The sequence below is a fragment of the Garra rufa genome, chromosome 4 (genome assembly GCF_049309525.1).
Source record: "Garra rufa chromosome 4, GarRuf1.0, whole genome shotgun sequence".
Lineage (NCBI taxonomy): Eukaryota > Metazoa > Chordata > Actinopteri > Cypriniformes > Cyprinidae > Garra > Garra rufa.
In genome coordinates, this window is record NC_133364.1 from 33,762,048 (window position 1) to 33,780,964 (window position 18,917).

At 38.5% G+C, this 18,917-nt stretch overlaps 1 protein-coding gene across 1 annotated transcript; it reads right to left on the bottom strand.

Annotated features, from left to right (window-relative positions):
• Window positions 1-1,651: 1,651 nt before the first annotated feature.
• On the bottom strand, window positions 1,652-17,755 carry LOC141332890 (uncharacterized). Its single transcript, XM_073837851.1, has 7 exons — window positions 17,408-17,755; window positions 16,425-17,269; window positions 12,669-12,979; window positions 12,031-12,546; window positions 11,911-11,979; window positions 2,990-3,089; window positions 1,652-2,533 (listed from the first exon to the last, which is right to left on the bottom strand). The coding sequence occupies exons 1-7, from the start codon at window positions 17,616-17,618 to the stop codon at window positions 1,652-1,654; spliced, it is 2,934 nt and encodes a 977-aa protein (XP_073693952.1). The 5' UTR covers window positions 17,619-17,755.
• Between the last annotated feature and the right edge of the window lie 1,162 nt (window positions 17,756-18,917).

The following is an 18,917-nucleotide window of genomic DNA, read 5'->3' on the forward strand; positions in this document are numbered from 1 at the left end:
ACGCGCTCCGGCGTAGTTTACGCAAACGGCGTAAGGGGAAATCGGTGAAAAGTCCCGGATGAGTTTGCTCAAGCAAATCTTTTAGCTTTAAATCGGTTTGAACAATCAGGATAAGCGTAAGTAATTACCATTTTGAATAGCTGCTATACCCACAATCTCTGTGCACTGTGTAAACAATGAGTGTTGTATACATGCGACAGATCGCTTCCGGAGTTTGCGTATTCTACGCCAGAGCGCATTCACATGTAACGAGCGGAAGATAAACTCGTGCTCATACAGATGCTGTGTATCAAAGGTAAACAATGCTAAAAATACTGTTCAGTTTCTCACAAAAACCGATTGTTTCGTGTCTTAGGACATCAATGTATCGTCATGAGTCACAGGGTGTAATTTGGTTTTGTCTGTGCATGTTTTTATTTACTTTTAAAGGTTTGGTGCCCATCCACTCACATTATTTGGCTGGCAGACTGCACCGGTTTTCATTAAAAATTTTAGTTTGTGTTCTGCTGAGGAAACAGTCACCTACATCTTGGATGCCCTGGGGGTAAGCAGATAATCATCAAATTTTCATTTTTGGGTGAACTATCCCTTTAAGGCCTCCCAGGCGCAGAAGCATCGACTCTGGGACTTATCAACTAGAAGATGGCAAGGTGATGAGACAAGGGACTAAAAGAACCGAGAAAAGCCTGGAGAATTGAGGCAAGTCACTGTGTGAAGCCTTTATCTTCTATGGGGGTCACAGTTAGGAGATAAAGGTAATTGGGAAGCCAGGTAAATTGATCATTGGGAGGCTAGAGAGCCAATGGTGACTTTTGCTTTTGGAGGGAAAGTTTACGACTCTTTGTCGGTAAGCATGGTATTTGCATATGTACTGGGATTGGTTGTTAATGAAAAAACTACTAAAGATTCTTAAAACAATAATATGTTGCATAGGCCTCAAAAGATAAGACAACATGTTTTTAGATCTTCAACGAGAACAAACATGTTATATTAGTCATTATATTACATAGTGATCTATTATAACACATGCATAAAAACATTACACAATACAAAAGACAAAATAAATGAACAGTAGTAACATACACAATGATCTGAGGATATGTGTGTTCGTTCACAGAAAGGTTTTTCTAAGAATTAATGAAAGATGTTAGTTCCTATTGGTAGTATGTGTCCTTTTTAGAGTATCAGTTGGGGAAAATTCTCTCTACATACTTTTGAGCCGTAAAGTTTATCTGGTCTGGCAGTAGTCCTGGTTGCCATAGTAAGACCATTTGCAGACATTATGGTAGCCAGTGTTGTGGATTGGGTGAAGGGGGTCTGTGATCATTTGTTAATCTAATGAAAATTGATTATTTGGTAAATCTAATGAACTGTGTCTGATTGGTCCGGTCTTTCCACACTGTTTCCACACTGTCTACATTGTTTTTTCCGAGCAACACAGAATGTAAGTTTGTAGAGTAATTTACAACAGCTTCAGATGTGGCTCAACCAATCAGAATCAAGGACCAAAACTGTTTTATACATTTTGGCTGAAACTCTTTCCACACTGAGGGGATCTGTCAGCCTTCTCTCTGTTGTGAATTTTAATGTGCCTGTTAAGATTTTCTTTTAGAGTGAAACTCTTTCCACACTGTTGGCAGATAAAAAGGCTCTATCTATTGTGGATATTCATGTGCTTGTCAAGGTGTTCTCGTTGACTGAAACTGTTTCCACATTGACTGCATATGTAAGGCTTCTCTCCAGTGTGGATCTTCATGTGCCTGCCAAGGTTTCCTCGTTTACTGAAACTCTTTCCACATTGATTGCATGTGTAAGGCTTCTCTCCAGTGTGAACTCTCAGGTGGTCTCTAAGGTTTCCAGGATTACTGAAACTTCTTCCACACTGATGGCACGTGAAAGAGTCATCTCCTGTGTGAATTCTCATGTGACTTTCAAGGTTTACTTTTCGACTGAAACTCTTTCCACACTGTTGGCAGACGAAAGGCTTCTCTCCAGTGTGAATTTTCATGTGGACTTTAAGGTTTGCATTTTGACTGAAACTCTTTCCACACTGTTGACAGATGAAACGCCTCTCTGCAGTGTAAGGCTTCTCTCCAGTGTGGATCCTCATGTGCTTGTCAAGGTTTCCTCGTTGACTGAAACTCTTTCCACACTGTTTGCAGGTGTAAGGCCTCTCTCCAGTGTGACCTCTCATGTGAATGTTAAGGCAACTTTTTCTAGAGAAACTCTTTCCACACTGTTTGCAGGCGTAAGGCCTCTCTCCAGTGTGACCTCTCATGTGAATGTTAAGGAAACTTTTTCTAGAGAAACTCTTTCCACACTGTTTGCAGGCGGTAGGCCCCTCTCCACGGTGAACTCTGAGGTGGACTCTAAGGTTTTCAGGATTACTGAAACTTCTTCCACACCATTTGCAGATGAAACACTTCTCTTTTGTGTGAATTCTCATATGACTTTTAAGGTTTCTATTTTCACTGAAACTCTTTCCACACTGTTGACAGATGAAACGCCTCTTTCCAGTGTGAATTTTCTTGTGGACTTTAAATTCTCCTTGTTCATTGAATCTCTTTCCACGCTGAAAGCAAGTGAAAAAACTCCTAGTTCTTGCCTTTTGAGCTCTTTTTTGTGTAGATGAATTTTCTGACTGTAAGGAACAAAATGATTTTTTTCCAGTTATAAAAACATGAAGATTCTTAAACTGATATTTCTCTTCAGTTTCATTCAGTATTTCTCTCTCCTCTTTCAGTGATGTTGAGCCTAAGGTGGGAAAAAAAAGAAATAAAAGTTAATCCCAGTTTAATGCCACAAGGCAAGGAAAAACTCCCCACTCAAACATCAGATGAACAATTCATCACACAATAATTCTTTCTGAGGTTTTATTAAGGGGGCCATGATGTTAGCCAATCATAAAAAAGGGTTGTTAAAGCGAGTCCCAACCACGTTCCTGGAGCCCCCAAACACTGCTTGTTTCTCTAATTTAATGATAAATTACCTGGTTCAAGTGTGTTTGATCAGGGTCAGAGCTAAACTTAAAGGATGGTAAATGTTTAAGAACAGGGTTGTGCACCCCTGCACTAAGACCTAAAATGGGGCTGTGAGACAAAAGAGAGATGCAAAATGTGCAGTCTTTGGGGGCCTTCAGGAACGTGGTTGGGAGCCACTGGTCTGTTACACTGACATTTTAAATGGAAAATGGCCCATAACTTACTGTAAAAATAACAAACAAACAAATAAAAAACATCACATCAGAACATATCCTTTAAAAGAAAACAGGCAATATTTTTACTCCAGTTGAATGTGAAGTGAATTTGTGCTCTACATTTAATCAATCCAAGTGTGCGCGCACACACACACACGTTTGTTTTTGTGAATTGTGGGGACTTCCCATAGACTTCTATTGATTTTATACTGTACAAACCATATTTGCTATCGCCCTACACTGACCCTACACCTAAACCTAACCCTCACAGGAGACTGTGCATATCTTTACATTCTCAAAAAAACTTATTCTGTATGATTTATAAGCCTTTTGAAAAGTGGGGACATGGGGCATGTCCTCATAAGTCACCCTCTCCTTGTAATACCTATGTCATACCCATGTTATTACACAAATTTGTGTCCTGATATGTCACAAAAACAAACACACACACACACACACACACACACACACACCCGGAGCACTGACTCTCCCCTACACAAATATTTAACTTTATTATTACTTTAAACATAAAAGTACATAGGAAATGCAATGCAAAAAAATAATAATAAAAATGAATAAAAACCATACACTACGTACAACTGTATTTATTGTTTTGTGCCCAAGATTTAATGATGTTGTTTTAAAAATATATATATATAAAACAATCACAAATCTTAAATGAGTCTTTAAGGAACTAAATTAAAAATGAAATAATAGAAAACAGCCTACATTTTAACTGGGAAGAGGAACAGACATTTACTCATTTGAGCTAGTAATTAAGACTGTATTAGTCAGCTTACATTTTATTTTCATTTACTGCTATGATAAAAATAACTTACATTTAGGATTATAATTGCACATGTGTCAGATTTGTCCAAAAACAATAATTTAAGCAAAATGTCTACTTTTTCCCAGAACTATTGAGCTACTACTATATTGTGCTCATTGTCTGTTTAGCGTGCAACAGCACTCGTTTACTAGTGTAAACCTCGTCCACTCCTTACAGTAAACTTGATATGTTTGCATGACTTTCTAACGTTTACAGATGAAGAATATTCCCCGAGGAAAACACAACATCTCAACTGTATTAAACCGTACAAATAGATCCATAACCGACATTAAGGACTGCTTAAGAACAAGTGTGCACATCAAATTGCCTTCACTCATTGAACCAGGATCACATTAGTGAGACTGTATGACCTTAAATGGTCATTTATGGAACCACTTTAACCCAGATTGATTTGTTATTTTATCTCAAGTCAGGTTTTGGACTTTAATTCCAGCTTTTCTTAGAGTCTTTTTGAAACAGCCTCCAGAGCTTGACATAACATGACATAAATTGAGTTATCACCGTATCAACGTTAACCGGTCAAAGTTGTCGGTAGTCGGTTAAAAAAAAAAGTGCCGGTGCGTCTTTTACGCATTCTGAAGGTGCCTGTTTTATCCATTGGTTTTATCATGTTGCAGTATATTAGGCAACATTCCGCATAAGATGGGCTTAGATTTGGAAATACATTACATCTACATTTCAGTGGTAACCGATAAGGTGATGATGATCATCATCTTTCTTTATTATGGTTAGCACTGTTACCTCAACTAAAGCGGCGTCTCTTCGGAGCTGTCATTTTCTTAAATGAGCCGTGGCAATGTTTCAAATGAGCTTCTAACCTAGACAAACGCCTTTATTTTCAAAGCGATCACCTTGTACCCAAACCATTTGAAACTAAGGAGCCATTTGTCCTACGATTACATACAACAAGCTCTTCGGCGCCGCGTTTGCGGGACTCATGTTTCGCGCTGTCTGGGATTTTAAAAAAGTGACGTGAGTTGCAGTGTGTGTGTGTGCGGGAGGCAGAGCGGCAGAGAGATGCGACAGAGTTGCGAAATTGCAGGCGCGGCTCGAAATGGCTGTTATTTCAAATAGCGTACCATATTTTAAACTAATCGGTTAACCGGTTTCAACCGGCTAATGAGGCTCGGTGGTCGGTCAAGAAATTTTTTAGTTTTTGCCATCCCTAGTTCTAGCCTTTGCGTCACTGATAGCTCGGAGACGGATTTTATTACACTGGAAGTCTTCTAAACCTCCTCCCTCTGTCTCATGGTGGGAAGATTTGATGTCTTTTCTATATATTGAAAAAATTAAGTTTACATTAAGAGGTTCCACTGATAAATTTTATAAAAACTGGGATCCTCTAATTAATTTAGTCAAGAATACAACACATCTCTTTGCTGATTCATAATGTTTTTTTTTTTTCTTTAACAATGATCTCTGCCTTTTTATTGGTGTGTGCGTATGTCATTTAGATTTTATGTATATTTAGTTGCTTTGACAACTCATATGGGTGCTAATGTTTTTTGTTTTTTGTTTTTATTGAATTTTTTACTTCATTTTATTCTCCTCCTTGGGGGTGTGGGTGGGATGGGGGACTGAGGGTTTTTGAATGTTCTTGTTTATCCTTAGTTATTGTTTAAAAAAAAAGAAGAAAATGTGCAAATTACTGATATGTGGTATTTTTTGTAGACTCCACACAAAAAAAAAACAGTAAAATATTTGAAGATTAGCTATTGTAAATGTAAAGTAACACATTACAAACTATTTTGTATGTTCAAGGTAAGCATAATCTACCGAGTGGCCATTATTAAGTTGGAATTTTGTGCACTCCCCTTATGGTTCGGGTCAAATGAGGAATTTTATTGATTAAGGATTCAATACAATTCCTCAAAAATCACATTATGAAAAACAACAAAGATTCAGGTACAAACTGTAATATCAACATTTGTCAAATATTCCAAAAAAAATATATCTGAAGATATGATTTAATGAAAATGTTTTTTAACCATTTTTTAAAACCGTTTTGCTTTGACAAATTTGGAATATACATTATATTATATTTGAATACATTTAACTTTTTTTTTTTTTTACTTCGAACATCATAACTGAACAATTAATCAATTAATCTGAGCACATTTTTCCTGCTGTCTATGTCAAAGTCTCAAGATATTTCAGATTTCTTGAATTATAAATGAGATATAAATGATATAAATGAGAGCTAATTTAATATTTGTGTCTGAAGTATTTGTGTCAACGATTTTCATCTGTAATTTGCAATTAATTCTGAAAAACATGATTTAGCTTTTTCAAATGTGAAACAATGACATCAATTTATAGAATGGGTAAGGGAGGAAGCCTGTGAGATGGCCATTGAACGCATAAGACACGAGATAATGAAAAAGTACTTTAATTTAAAAGTCAGACAAATGCTTCAGTACAATGTGCTGTGCAAAAACAGAAAAAAGAAGTGCAAACAAAAAGTAAACTAAACAAGTGCAAAACAAGTAAACAAAAGTGCACAAACAAGTTAACTGGTGTAAAGTGCTGTGTGCAAAAGCACTAGTGGCTGGATCATGGCACAGGGTCACGGCGACTGTTCAACGCCTGCACCAGCTGACTGAGTGTGCCGAGGAAGGCCTGATTGAAGCTTGCAGACTGCTCCATGTGTTGCCGAGTTATTTCAGCCTCATGCCGCCTGGCCTCACGGGCATCGTCCAGCATCATTTCGAGGCGCCGATCACGACGGTCCTCCATCCTCTCATCAGCTGCCTGCATCTCAACCAGGGCCGCAACAACATCCTGTTGCCCCCTTTTCCTCTTGCCTGGAATGCAAAACAGACAAGAATGTTGGTTGTTTAGCAAAGCATTTTTATTCTTGTGATGACCCAAACAATCTAAAGGGGACACATCTACAGTACTACAATTCAATGTCCATATAATACTGTATAAATACTGCAATAATATTAATAATATATATGTCAGTGTGTAACTTTTCACTCTGGTATGCATATCTTACCGTTAGTTATAAGCCGGGGTTCACTAGAAGTTGATGGCGCAGATTCTGGTGGTGGTGTCGGTGTCGATGTCCTGGCAGGCGAACTTGAGCTTTCAAGGGTGGAAATCTCGTCAAGTCCCTCTATTTCCTCCTGACAGCTAGGATCCTCAACTGAAAAGTTACACAAGTCACATTAATTACACAATCTGCAACAATATGGTTCGACATAACAAATACAGAACATACAACATTGTAGTGGGTAGCCAATTACAGCAGAAGTCCGTAACAAAGCATTTTTTCTTTGATATTGTACGTACATTTCTCATGTATCTATATTTTATCTGAGTAATTTTATTTTGAGAAACTTTAACTGCACTACATTCCAAAGTATTTTTACCCAGCAACATTGCTGTACTGTTTAAGCCCATTGAATGTGGACATAATTCACATCTAGACAATCACATCTTCACAATAATTTTCAGACTGATTAGACCCTATCATCTATCATTAGACCCATCTCTCTTTAATAGCTATTTAGTAGAATATGTTTAGTAGTAATAGTAAATAGTAGTAGAATAGTAGTATTTTATTAGGGTATCTGTACAAGTAACGTTATTGGATATGAACTCCGTCCACCACTGGCTAATAAACTAGCGTCTTGCAAATTATTGGTTGATACCTCTCTGGCTGGCAAACAACCAACAAACAACAGACTTGCTCAAAAGTTGTGCATTGACAGTAAGCTTTACCGTGATCGTTGAATACTTTTTGACAACTAGCAGCTATATGTTATAAGAACTTACCGGCAGGCTCCATCATCGACTCCAGCAACGAGGTAGCCGCATCGATGCCTCCTTCTCTTCCCAAACTCGCCGGTCTGTGTCCGTAGATGGCGTCCATCATATCTAACCACTTCCAATTCTTTCTTTGAACACCACTCCGGCTGTTGTGGTCTTTCACTTTACGATAGTCACTCCTCAGTTTCTTGTTTTTAACGCGGCACTGCTCGGGCGTCCGCTGGAAACCCTCGGCAGCCATCCTCTCAGAAACATGCTTAAAAACCTTTTCGTTCCTCACCATGCCATCGAGTTCCCTTTGCACCCTTTCTTCACCGATGATACCAAGGAAGGTCTGCACCTCCTGGGTCGACCATGGTGATGTTGTTTCGTGGCGCCATTGTTTTGCAAGGTGTTGTGTGTGTTTTAAAAATGGCGCCTCTTGTGTTGCGTTGTCGTTCTGTAGCACGCGCAAGTGACGATTCTCTGTCAACCAATCAACGCTCTGCAGTGAGTCTAGCTCCACCCTTTTGTACCGTTCCACTGTGCTAGGTACCACAACGGAAGGGTACCCAAAAAGTGGTACGGTACAGTTCGGTATTTTGGTACCATTCACAACTTTTGATAGTGGAAACGCAAATAAATGCGTACCGTACCGTTCCGTTCCGTACCGTATCGTACCGCTCAGTGGAAACGAGGCATATGATGTGTTTGTGATTGTAGAGAGAAGTTTAAAAAGTGGGACTTATATTTTGGTCTGGTGATGTGACGTCTTTAAGACGCGCAGCGCTCCTCATCTGTTGTGATTCGTCTGAACAAGGTTTGTAGTTTTGTGTTTTTATATAATGCAAACTGTTACATCAGTTAAAGCGGGGTTTTTTTCAAGCTATGTAAAATAAATGTAGTATTGTTAAATGTAACGTTGCAATGCTTTATTTAGTGATTTAGATATTTAGATAAACAAAGCTTTAGCCTTTAGTAACAGAGAATGTGCGTCTCATTTCGCTCCCTATATCGTGAATCAATCGTGTGATGATAAGTGAAGAGAGAAACTCAAAATCCGAATCATTTGAATCAAATTATTTGTTGCCATATTTGCCATTTTAATCATACAAATGAAATTTTTTGGTGATTTGAGAAAATTTACCAGCCATTAATATTTTTTCCTGGCCATGAAAAGTTTTTGCAGAGGCTGCTACTACAACAACTAAACATTTTTAATAAAAAAAAAAACACTGCATTTTAATCTTGATACAAACAAAGATGCTACACACATGTTCGCATGAGCAGTTTTTTTAATTTAAATTTGATTTGATCATTTACACATTTGAAGCAAAAAACAGAATTGTCTGACTTATTATTATTGTATCTTTATATATATAAAATGTCATACTGTGTAAAGAAACTGTTGCAGTGCTGCAAAACTGTGAACTTTTTTACCACAACAAGAAAAGCAATGTACAGTAAAAGAATTTCAAGATTTAGTCATTACACTTTTATAAATAATTGCAACAGCATTTAAAAAAATATTTTGACACGAAATTTCAAATATTTTTCTTTTAATCTATTAGAATGCTGTTGTGAGAAATTATATTTTTCTCATATTCGAAAATGAATCCTTCATTCATGAGAGATTTATCACCACCGAAACGTTGCTTCTTGTATCGGGTAACGTTATTCAGCCGTTAGCAGGATGAAAAACAAAACTTTTATTCAAATTCTGAACGGACTATATGTACCCTTGGAGTGCACAATAGCCCATCCTTAACAATCACTTAAAACGTGTCGTTTCAATTTATCGCAAAAGTCCCTTAATAATCAATGAACCGCTTATTTACAGTGAGAGGACTGGCAAGTGTACAAGGAAACAATCTGGCGTTTAGACATGAGTGAATTCAGAACGCAATAGCCAATCACAGGCGTTCAAGATCAACAGATATGTCTGTGATTGTCTACATTGCTCAGCGCTACGAAAACACTTTGTCTTCTGACGATTTCCAGAGCACAAACACAAATACGCACTGGAGCTTTTGCCAAATCTCTTTAGCCAATATCTCATATTATTACAGTTTTAACTGAGGGTGCTTTTGACTGCATGAGAAAATGGATGTGTGGCTTGAGAGCGTGTGAAAAGTGTCAATTGCCTGAGTCTCACGCTGAATGCATGAGAGTTGGCAGCCCTGAAGAGGAGAGTGAAGACATGAAGATTGAAGAGGCATTCAGAGTCAAACATGAAGATACTGACAAACAAACAGGTTGGTTTTTATTCTCTAAGCTGAAATGAATGATATTTATGAAGAATGTCACAGGAGTGCAAAAATGTGGAGACATTTAACAGAAGTGTTGAGATCAAATGACAAATACTAACACTGAATATCTTGCTTTCACACTGTGCATTTGTTATGACGTCATGCAGTAAGATTGTAACAGTAATATGGAATTAACCTAAACAATGTGTATGTATGTATATACAGAACATAGCCTGCTGAAGGACAATTTTAAGTATAAAAGAGATGCTAGTGGAGCCATTCATAAAACCATAAAAGTCATTTGCATTGTTTGTGACAAGGAATGTGCCTATCATCCAAGCAGTTCTAGTTTAAAATACCACCTGAACTCAAAGCATGTTAATGTTGTGGAAGACAAGGGGATTATGGATGCATTTTGATTCGCTTCCTCCGACACAACCTACACACTACCGTCAAGAGTTATAAGCAGGGGTGCACATGTTAGGGATGCACCGATCCGTATCGGCCGATCACTTGCGCGTTTTGTCAGTAAAGCCGGTTCTGTAATCAGCGGTAAATGCCATCAGGTGCGTGATTTCACGTTGAGCCGTATATACTACACACAGCCGTTGTTTACCGACGAGCTGCGCAAATCAATGTTCATTATCGGTGTGAATGTGCGCAGCTCGTCGGTAAACAACGGCTGTGTGTAATATATACGGCTCAACGTGAAATCACGCACCTGATGGCATTTACCGCTGATTACAGAACCGGCTTTACTGACAAAACGCGCAAGCATGATCGGCCGATTCAGATCGGTGCATCCCTAGCACATGTACGACCAAAATAAGAAAATTTGTGTACTGACATGGTTGTTAATGTACAATTACTATTTTAGATCGACAAACTGTAATACTTCCTAGGATTTCTATTTGAAATGAAAGCATAATTATAGGCTATTCGCTGTCGTTGACATTTTATTTACTGACCCTCTTTACTGAACGTTCTTTAATCAGGAAGGCGCATACTGAAGGCCGACTCTCTAACCATTAGGCCATCAATTTATAATTTTGTTTACTATTTTATTTAAACATTGTATTTGGATAACTACTATGAATTTTATATTTATATATATTTAATGAGTCACTATGTGTAGTGTGAGGACCAAACCAAATCTCCAGGTACTCTTATAAGAACCAAGCTAAAAAACTTGTGCATCCCTGGTTATAGGCTTTTATTCAATAATTAATGGTAAAAAACTGCTTCTTGTAATGTCTGTTTGTATGTTGATTAATTAATCACCACACCATGTAATTAATAAGATCAAACATTTTAATCGCTTGACAGCACTAATATATGTCACGCCCGGTTGCCTGCACCACTGTGAGGCACAAGTGGGTGTTCCTGTGTTGTCTTGAGTTCCTACTTGTTATTGTGGTCATGGACTCAATTCCCATCATGCTATGATTTTTATTAGTGTCTACCTGGTTCAGCTGTGTTCCATTTCCTGTTTAGGCCTGTATTTGTGAATATAAAATCCAGTCTGCATTTGTCGTTTGTGAGTGGTTGAAAATTGTTACCTGCTGTTTTTCTTGTGGACTTTCTTGGACTTGTATTTTGGACATTTGTCACTATGGATTACCATTAAAGAATTTCAAACTGCATTTGGACCCGCTGCCTGTTGTTTACTAGTGATCTACCGTTACAGAACAACTCACCACAACAAGGGATCCAGCAGTTTCCATCATGCGCCCACGTCAAGGTACTCATTGTGACCCTATAAAGAAACTTTGTTCTATTTATCAAGGTGGACGTACTATTGAAGCTTATGTGAAGGATTGAAGCTTATGTGAAGGATTTTCTCTTGTATTCCCACCTTGTACCTGGCAATGACGCAATGCTGAGGGATTGTTTTTCGAGTGGGCTTGATCCGGATATCAGTCTCAACTTGCCTGATGAGGATACAGATTGGACCCTGACATAATTTATTGACTTTGTTTTACTGTTTTGTGGATCCAAGTTCTCTGTGGGGGAAGTGGAAGAGGAAGTATCCCCTAAACATTTTGGTTGGCAGAAGGCCATGGGCTTCAGTGGCCACAGAGTCTGTCCGACCAGGATTGCCAACATGCCACACACTAATGATTTCAAGTCCAATGTTTGTCACCACTTCCACGTCACAGCCAGAGTCAGCTTTCAAGATGGTTGCCATGCCACAGCCAGAGTCAGCACCCAAGATGGTTGCCAGGCCACAGCCAGAGCCACCACCTGCCAGAGCTGCTTTTTCACCTGTCACCTCATCAGCCAGAGTTGCTGCACCACCTGGTTGTTTTGCTGCACCAGAAACTCTAGCTGGTTTGAAAGCCACGCCAAGGTCTTGAGCCACTATGGAAAACACCAAACCAGAGTTCCCTGTCATCAGGAGTGTTGCATTTGGAGACAATAAGGCTTTCTCGGGGCGTTTGAGGCTCGCATCCAGTTTGGCTGATCCACCATTGAGGTCGGTGAGAGCTGTTGGCATCCTTAGACCATCAACAGTGGAGGTTATAGAGGTAAGTCCTCTGTCTTCAGTGCTTCCAGTTATGGGAGTGGCAATGTTGTGTGTCTGGGCAGTATACTGTACTCTCAGTCTGGAACAAAGTGCAGTCCAAGAATCCATTCCAGAGCCAAGTGTAGTCCAAGAATCTGTTCCAGAGCCAAGTTTAGTCCAAGAATCTGTTCCAGAGCCAAATCCAGTTCAAGTTTCTTTTCCTGAGCCAAGTCCAGTCCAAGAATCCATTCCAGAGCCAAGTCCAGTTCAAGTTTCTGTCCTGGAGCCAAGTGTAGTCCAAGAATCCATTCCAGAGCCAAGTGTAGTCCAAGAATCTGTTCCAGTTCAAGTTTCTGTTCCTGAACCAAGTCCAGCCCAAGTTTCTGGTCCTGAGCCAAGTTCAGTCCAAGAATTTGTTCCAGAGTCTAGTTCAGTTCAAGAATCCATTTCAGAGCCAAGTCCAGTTCAAGTTTCTGATCCTGAACCAAGTTCAGTCCAAGACTCAGCTTCCGAACCTAGTTCGGTCACTGAACCCAAACCAGACCCAGTTCCACTCTGGTTGCCAATTAAGCTAGATCCACCTTAGCCACGGTTCGCTCCGCCAGCTCCACCTAGACCACCATCTGTCTTCTCTGCTCTACCTTCTGGTCAAGCAGCTCCATCTTTGGCATCAATCTGGTCTCTGCCCTCTTTCATTTAAAGAAAATAGTCTGGCCCTGCATGGCATCAGCCAGAATGTCATGCCTATATCCACCTGGAACTGAAAGGCCGTCCCCCTTGAAATTCACTCCCCAGACTCCGCCCCCTTGCGTCTCTTCCATATAGGCCTATGTATATAAATCGCAATGTGCAATTGTCATGATCTGGGCTGTGGGGTTTCCCTCAGCCACCTGAGGTCGCTGTTCCCCTTGCACTGCACTTCCCTGATTGTTCACTCCTGTCTGGTCATTAGCACTGATTACACTCACACCTGCTCACTAGTGATGCGCGGGTCGTCTCATAACCCGCGGGTCGGGTTGGGGCGGGTAAAGAAACTGTCACTTTATTTGCGGGTCGGGTTGGGGCGGGTCATTAAAAACAAAATAAAATAAAAAAAATCAATATGTTGCGTGCAATTCCCTATAGCCTATATTACATATTTGGGAATATCTATTTTCATATTTTATTAAGTTCTTTAATAAGGTTATCAACACGTCACGTCACGAAAGCGCCAAGCAGCTCCCGCTGCCAGCCACAAGCGCATCAAGCGAACGCACATTCAACTCTGCAGGCCTGGTGCTATGCGTATTTAAATCTCCTCTGATGCGCATTATCCTGCATTAGCCAAAATCATGACAGTCAACCACATCCAGTCATATGTGAATGAATGTAAATATTCGCTAAAAACACACAATAAAGACAGCAATGATGTAGTCAGGACTGTGGCGCCGGCTTGCTTTGAAATGTATTTGGTGATTGCGCCCGCTGCGTCTCCTGGCTGCACCCTAGTCATTTTAAACAGTACATAATAATGAAAACAATATCTTACAAATAAAAAGAAGCAGATTTTCATGATCAGAACTTCCTTAAACCAGTGAACCTTTAAACCATTCAGTCCAAGGATCCAGTAAACGAATGCGTTCAAATAGAAAGTTCAAAATGATATTCATAAATTAAGCATATATACCCACATTTCTTCCGGCACCACTAACGTTACACCACTGATTATCTTGTTATTAATATGATTTGATTTATGGTTCATATTCATAATCGTACAGTATTGTTGCCAGTTTAAAGGGTGAAAAGCACTTTCGGTTTTCATTTGCATTATGCAGTATGTCTATTTAATTGTCGCGGGTGCGGGGCGGGGCGGGTTGTAAAAATAGACACAGTACTGCGGGGCGGGCTGGGGCGGGCCAAATAATTTCATAATTGCGGGACCCGCGGGTTGAAAAAAACCCCGACCCGCGCATCACTACTGCTCACTATTATCATTTGGACTATAAGAACTCTTACTGCTCACTCCGCATTCATGTCTGCATTGTCTTCTGTCTTCGTGTGTGTTCTCTGTCGTTTAATTCTTGCCTGGATCTAGTCGTGTTTGTGCCGTGTTGGCCTTGGTTTATGTTTATTTGTGTTTTGTTTGATTAAAATATCCTTCCCCTGCATTTGGACCCAGACCTCTGTGGCAAGAGTAATGTTGTCACACTAGATTATTGAAATTACTTTTATTTTATGGTACTAATGTATGGACTTTTATTTTGAAATTTGTATTAGGAGAGATTGCTTGAGTGATCGGTGATGTGGTTACAAGCATAAGTGTTATTTTCATTTCTTTATAGAGGTGTATTTTTATTTCAGAATTTCTGTTTTTGTTTTCCCTTTTGATAAATTTGTTAATCTGTTAAAAACGTTCAGGAAGCACTGTCACGCAAGTTCTATAGTGCGTGAGTGCAAGGGTAGAGCTGATGTAATTTCCGGGCGCCCTCTCTCTTTCGCTGATTGTCACTGCGATAAGAGGTATGTTTCATCAGCTCCTCATGAAAGTGTTTAAATACTGTTAATTACTCATCAGTCACTGATTTTCTGTATGAAATCTGTCTGTCTGTAACTTGTCATTATTTGGAGAGTAGCAATTCAAGTTATAAACGTTGTAAAAAGTATGTTTATTCAGAGTATGCTTTCGGGTAATGGCCGCCATTACACGTGCGGTATTCTGCTGAGTTTTGCGGTTTAATGCAGCACTCATTTGTAAAACAGTTAAAACGTTTCATCTGTATTAGGAGTTACACATTTATGACTGGATTAAGTTATATCTGTTTACTTTTATCTTTTTACTTTTAATGATCCATGAGAGATTTTAATGCATTTCCTGTTAAACGAATATACACTGAAAAGTATGTAATGATTGACAGGCACAGCTTGACAAGGGATTCTCCTTATTGTCTGTCTGATGGTGTCTGTTATACTTCAATACAGGTATGTAAATGGATCATTTATAGTTTCATTTTTCTGTATTTTTCTTTGTTTTAATTCTGTTATTTCTGTAGTTTTAAAAATTGTCAATGCCTGTTATCTCTCTCTTTCGCTGATTGTCACTGCGATAAGAGGCACAGCTTGACAAGGGATTCTCCTTATTGTCTGTCTGATGGTGTCTGTTATACTTCAATACAGAGCAAAGAAGCCAGAAAGTAAATCCAGTTTATCAACATCCTTGTGTGGAGTCTCTTTCAATAACACAACGCAGAACAAGATCCACTACACCTCCTTTATCTACCGTGACAGCAATATTACGACTCTGTCGATTGTTGTATATACTTTCATAATGATACTGTACAGTCTGTAGTCTCATATATTGTCTGTAGTACATGTTCTTTTCCTAACACCAGTCAGAAATAATGCTCATAATTTCACTGTATGCAGAAAAATATAAAGACAATAAAGGCTTTTAATTCAGTTCCATTTAAAAGCTTTATTTAGATATTTAAAACAAAGCCCAAAAACGTGACTTTCAACTATCAAAGCTAAAATATTTTTTTTTCTTATGAAAATTCAATCAGTTGACCACAAATGTTGTTAAAAAAATATAAAAAGTAAAGATAATGTATTAATAAAAAGTACCATTTAATAATGAATCAAAGCAAAATGATCATTAACTACTGAAAGTAAAAGTGAATACTAATAAGTTTCATCTCTCTCCTTCAAATTTACAAGTAGGGATGGGTATACATATGCATGCAAGACTAGTATGTGTAAATCTGCCAGATATATACACAAAAAACCAACTGATTGTTTCTGCATGAATGTGTATAGCAGATGATCCTCTCGTGTATTTTCAGATATGATGACTGACTAAATATTTTGTTGCAGTGTGAATGCATAAGATGTCTATCCAGTGTGAATCCTCTCATGTAATTTCAGATATGCTGACTGACTAAATCTCTTGTTGCAGTGTGAACACTCATAAGGTTTCTCTCCAGTGTGGATCCTCTCATGTGTTTTCAGAGATGATGACTGATTAAATCTCTTGTTGCAGTGTGAACACTTATAAGGTTTCTCTCCAGTGTGAATCATCTCATGTGTTTTCAAATGTGCTGACTGACTAAAACTCTTGTTGCAGTGTGAACACGTATACGGTTTCTCTCCAGTGTGGTTCATCTCATGAGTTTTCAAACGTACTGACTGACTAAAACTCTTGTTGCAGTGTGAACACTTATAAGGTTTCTCTCCAGTGTGGTTCATCTCATGTGTTTTCAAATTTACTGACTGACTAAATCTCTTGTTGCAGTGTGAACACTCATAAGGTTTCTCTCCAGTGTGAATCCTCTCATGTATTTTCAGATATGCTGACTGACTAAATCTCTTGTTGCAGTGTGAACACTCATAAGGTTTCTCTCCAGTGTGAATCCTCTCATGTATTTTCAGAGATGATAATTGATTAAATCTCTTGTTGCAGTGTGAACACTCATAAGGTTTCTCTCCAGTGTGGATCATCTCATGTGTTTTCAAATGTACTGACTGACTAAAACTCTTGTTGCAGTGTGAACACTTATAAGGTTTCTCACTAGTGTGGTTCATCTCATGTGTTTTCAAATGTACTGACCGACTAAATCTCTTGTTGCAGTGTGAACACTTATAAGGTTTCTCTCCAGTGTGGATCATCTCATGTATTTTCAGGCCTCCTGACGTACTGAATCTCTTGTCACAATGTGAACACTCATAAGACTTCTCTCCAATGTGAATCAACTTATGCAGTTTTAAATAAGTTACTGAAGTAGAAATCTTTTCACACTTAGAACACATGCATTCTCTCACACCAGTATTAATATTCTCATATACTTGCAAACTTTGTAGATGGCAAAAACTCTTACCACACAGATGGCATGAATGTGGTTTCACCTTTGTATGAAGTTTCAAGTGTTTCCTCAGACCTGAAGCCGTTAAATACACTTTACCACATTGATCACATGTGTGCTGCTTCTCTCTAGTGTGGATGTTCATGTGCTCCTTTAGGTTTGATGAGCGTACAAAACTCTTCCCATATTGATGACAAGTAAATGGTTTTTCTCCAGTATGAATTATCATGTGGCGCTCAAGATCTGTTTTTCTTGTGAAACTCTTTCCACACTGAGTGCAGGTGCAACATTTCTCTGCTCTTCTTTTCTTTAAATCTTTCTGTTTGGCTTGAGAGCAACTCAAAGTTTTTTCTCCAGTTTTGAAATGGTTTTTCTCCTCAACTTGACTTGATTCTTCATTCTCCTCTTTTCCTTTAATCAACTCTGAAATAAAAGTAAAAATGGTTCATTTTCAGTAACTTGTTATAAGCTGAAAAACATGAACAAACTAACATTTGAGAGCAGTGCCAATTAGTCCTACAGATGGTGGCACCAGAAGCAGATTTGGGAGAGCTGGTGTGTGGGATATCAAAAATAATGATCATTTAAACTAGAAATCGACCAATGTGGGTTTTTCTATAACCGATGCCAATGTTTAGAGGTCAGGGTCAGCTTGTGGCCGATATGTGCTACTGATTTTTGGCCAGCTTTTAGGGTCGATATCTTGAAGTTCTCCCCTTTATTTGCATGCTAAAATGTCACACTAATAATAAGTGGATGCACAACATCTTTAAACTTAACATCATGAACACTGACATGAACCATCTCTCAGATTTAACCAAAGTTAACCAAACAAATCAAAGTGACCAAGTATTAAATATATAAAACAGATAATATATAAAAAAAAACTTTCAATCTTATACATGAAAGTTTTAGAACTGAGATTAATGTTTTAAATATTTGAATACAGGAATATTAAATGATTTATATAACTGAAAAGATCTGCCAGCAGGTGGCGGCAAGACCCTAATTTATTACTGAATCATATCATTCATTTGATTCGTTCTAACAGCTGATTCATTCCTGAATAAAACAAGTGACTGTCTTTACATATGGGAAATTTAATCATTTCACTAGATTCGTTTAAAAATGCACGTTCATTTATAAACGAAACAACGCTGTTTAAATGGAGATGCACAGCGGCTCAGTTGTGACTTGTTTCAGACTACTTTTGATGACAAGAGAGAGCAAAATCGTACTTTTGAAGATGAAATAAAGCAAAATCAGGCAATAGTGTAATCCGCCCGCGTCCCACCCACTAACCGCACACAATCTTCCTATTACATTATTCTAATTCTTAGTTTTGTTTGATAATATGATGAATGGATGGTTCATTTTAACAGCTGATCTGCACATCGCTGCACACTTGTATAGGTTTAATCGTGATTTTAAGCCAAATCCATGCTAAAAAAAAAATTACGTTTAGTGACATCTGGACATGACCATAAGTATAAACTTTCAGTATCTGGGGTGACAGAGAGGACGGAGC

Bases quoted from the DNA above. Each gene is read 5' to 3' on its own strand.
- LOC141332890 (XM_073837851.1), bottom strand. From the start codon at position 17,618: ATGATAATTCATACTGGAGAAAAACCATTTACTTGTCATCAATATGGG. The intron at 17,270-17,407 runs GTGGTAAGAGTT...AGTTGATTCACA, and splicing joins ACCACATTCATGCCATCTGT to TTGGAGAGAAGTCTTATGAG. The intron at 11,980-12,030 runs GTAAAACAAAGT...TATCCTCATCAG, and splicing joins GAACTTGGATCCACAAAACA to GCAAGTTGAGACTGATATCC.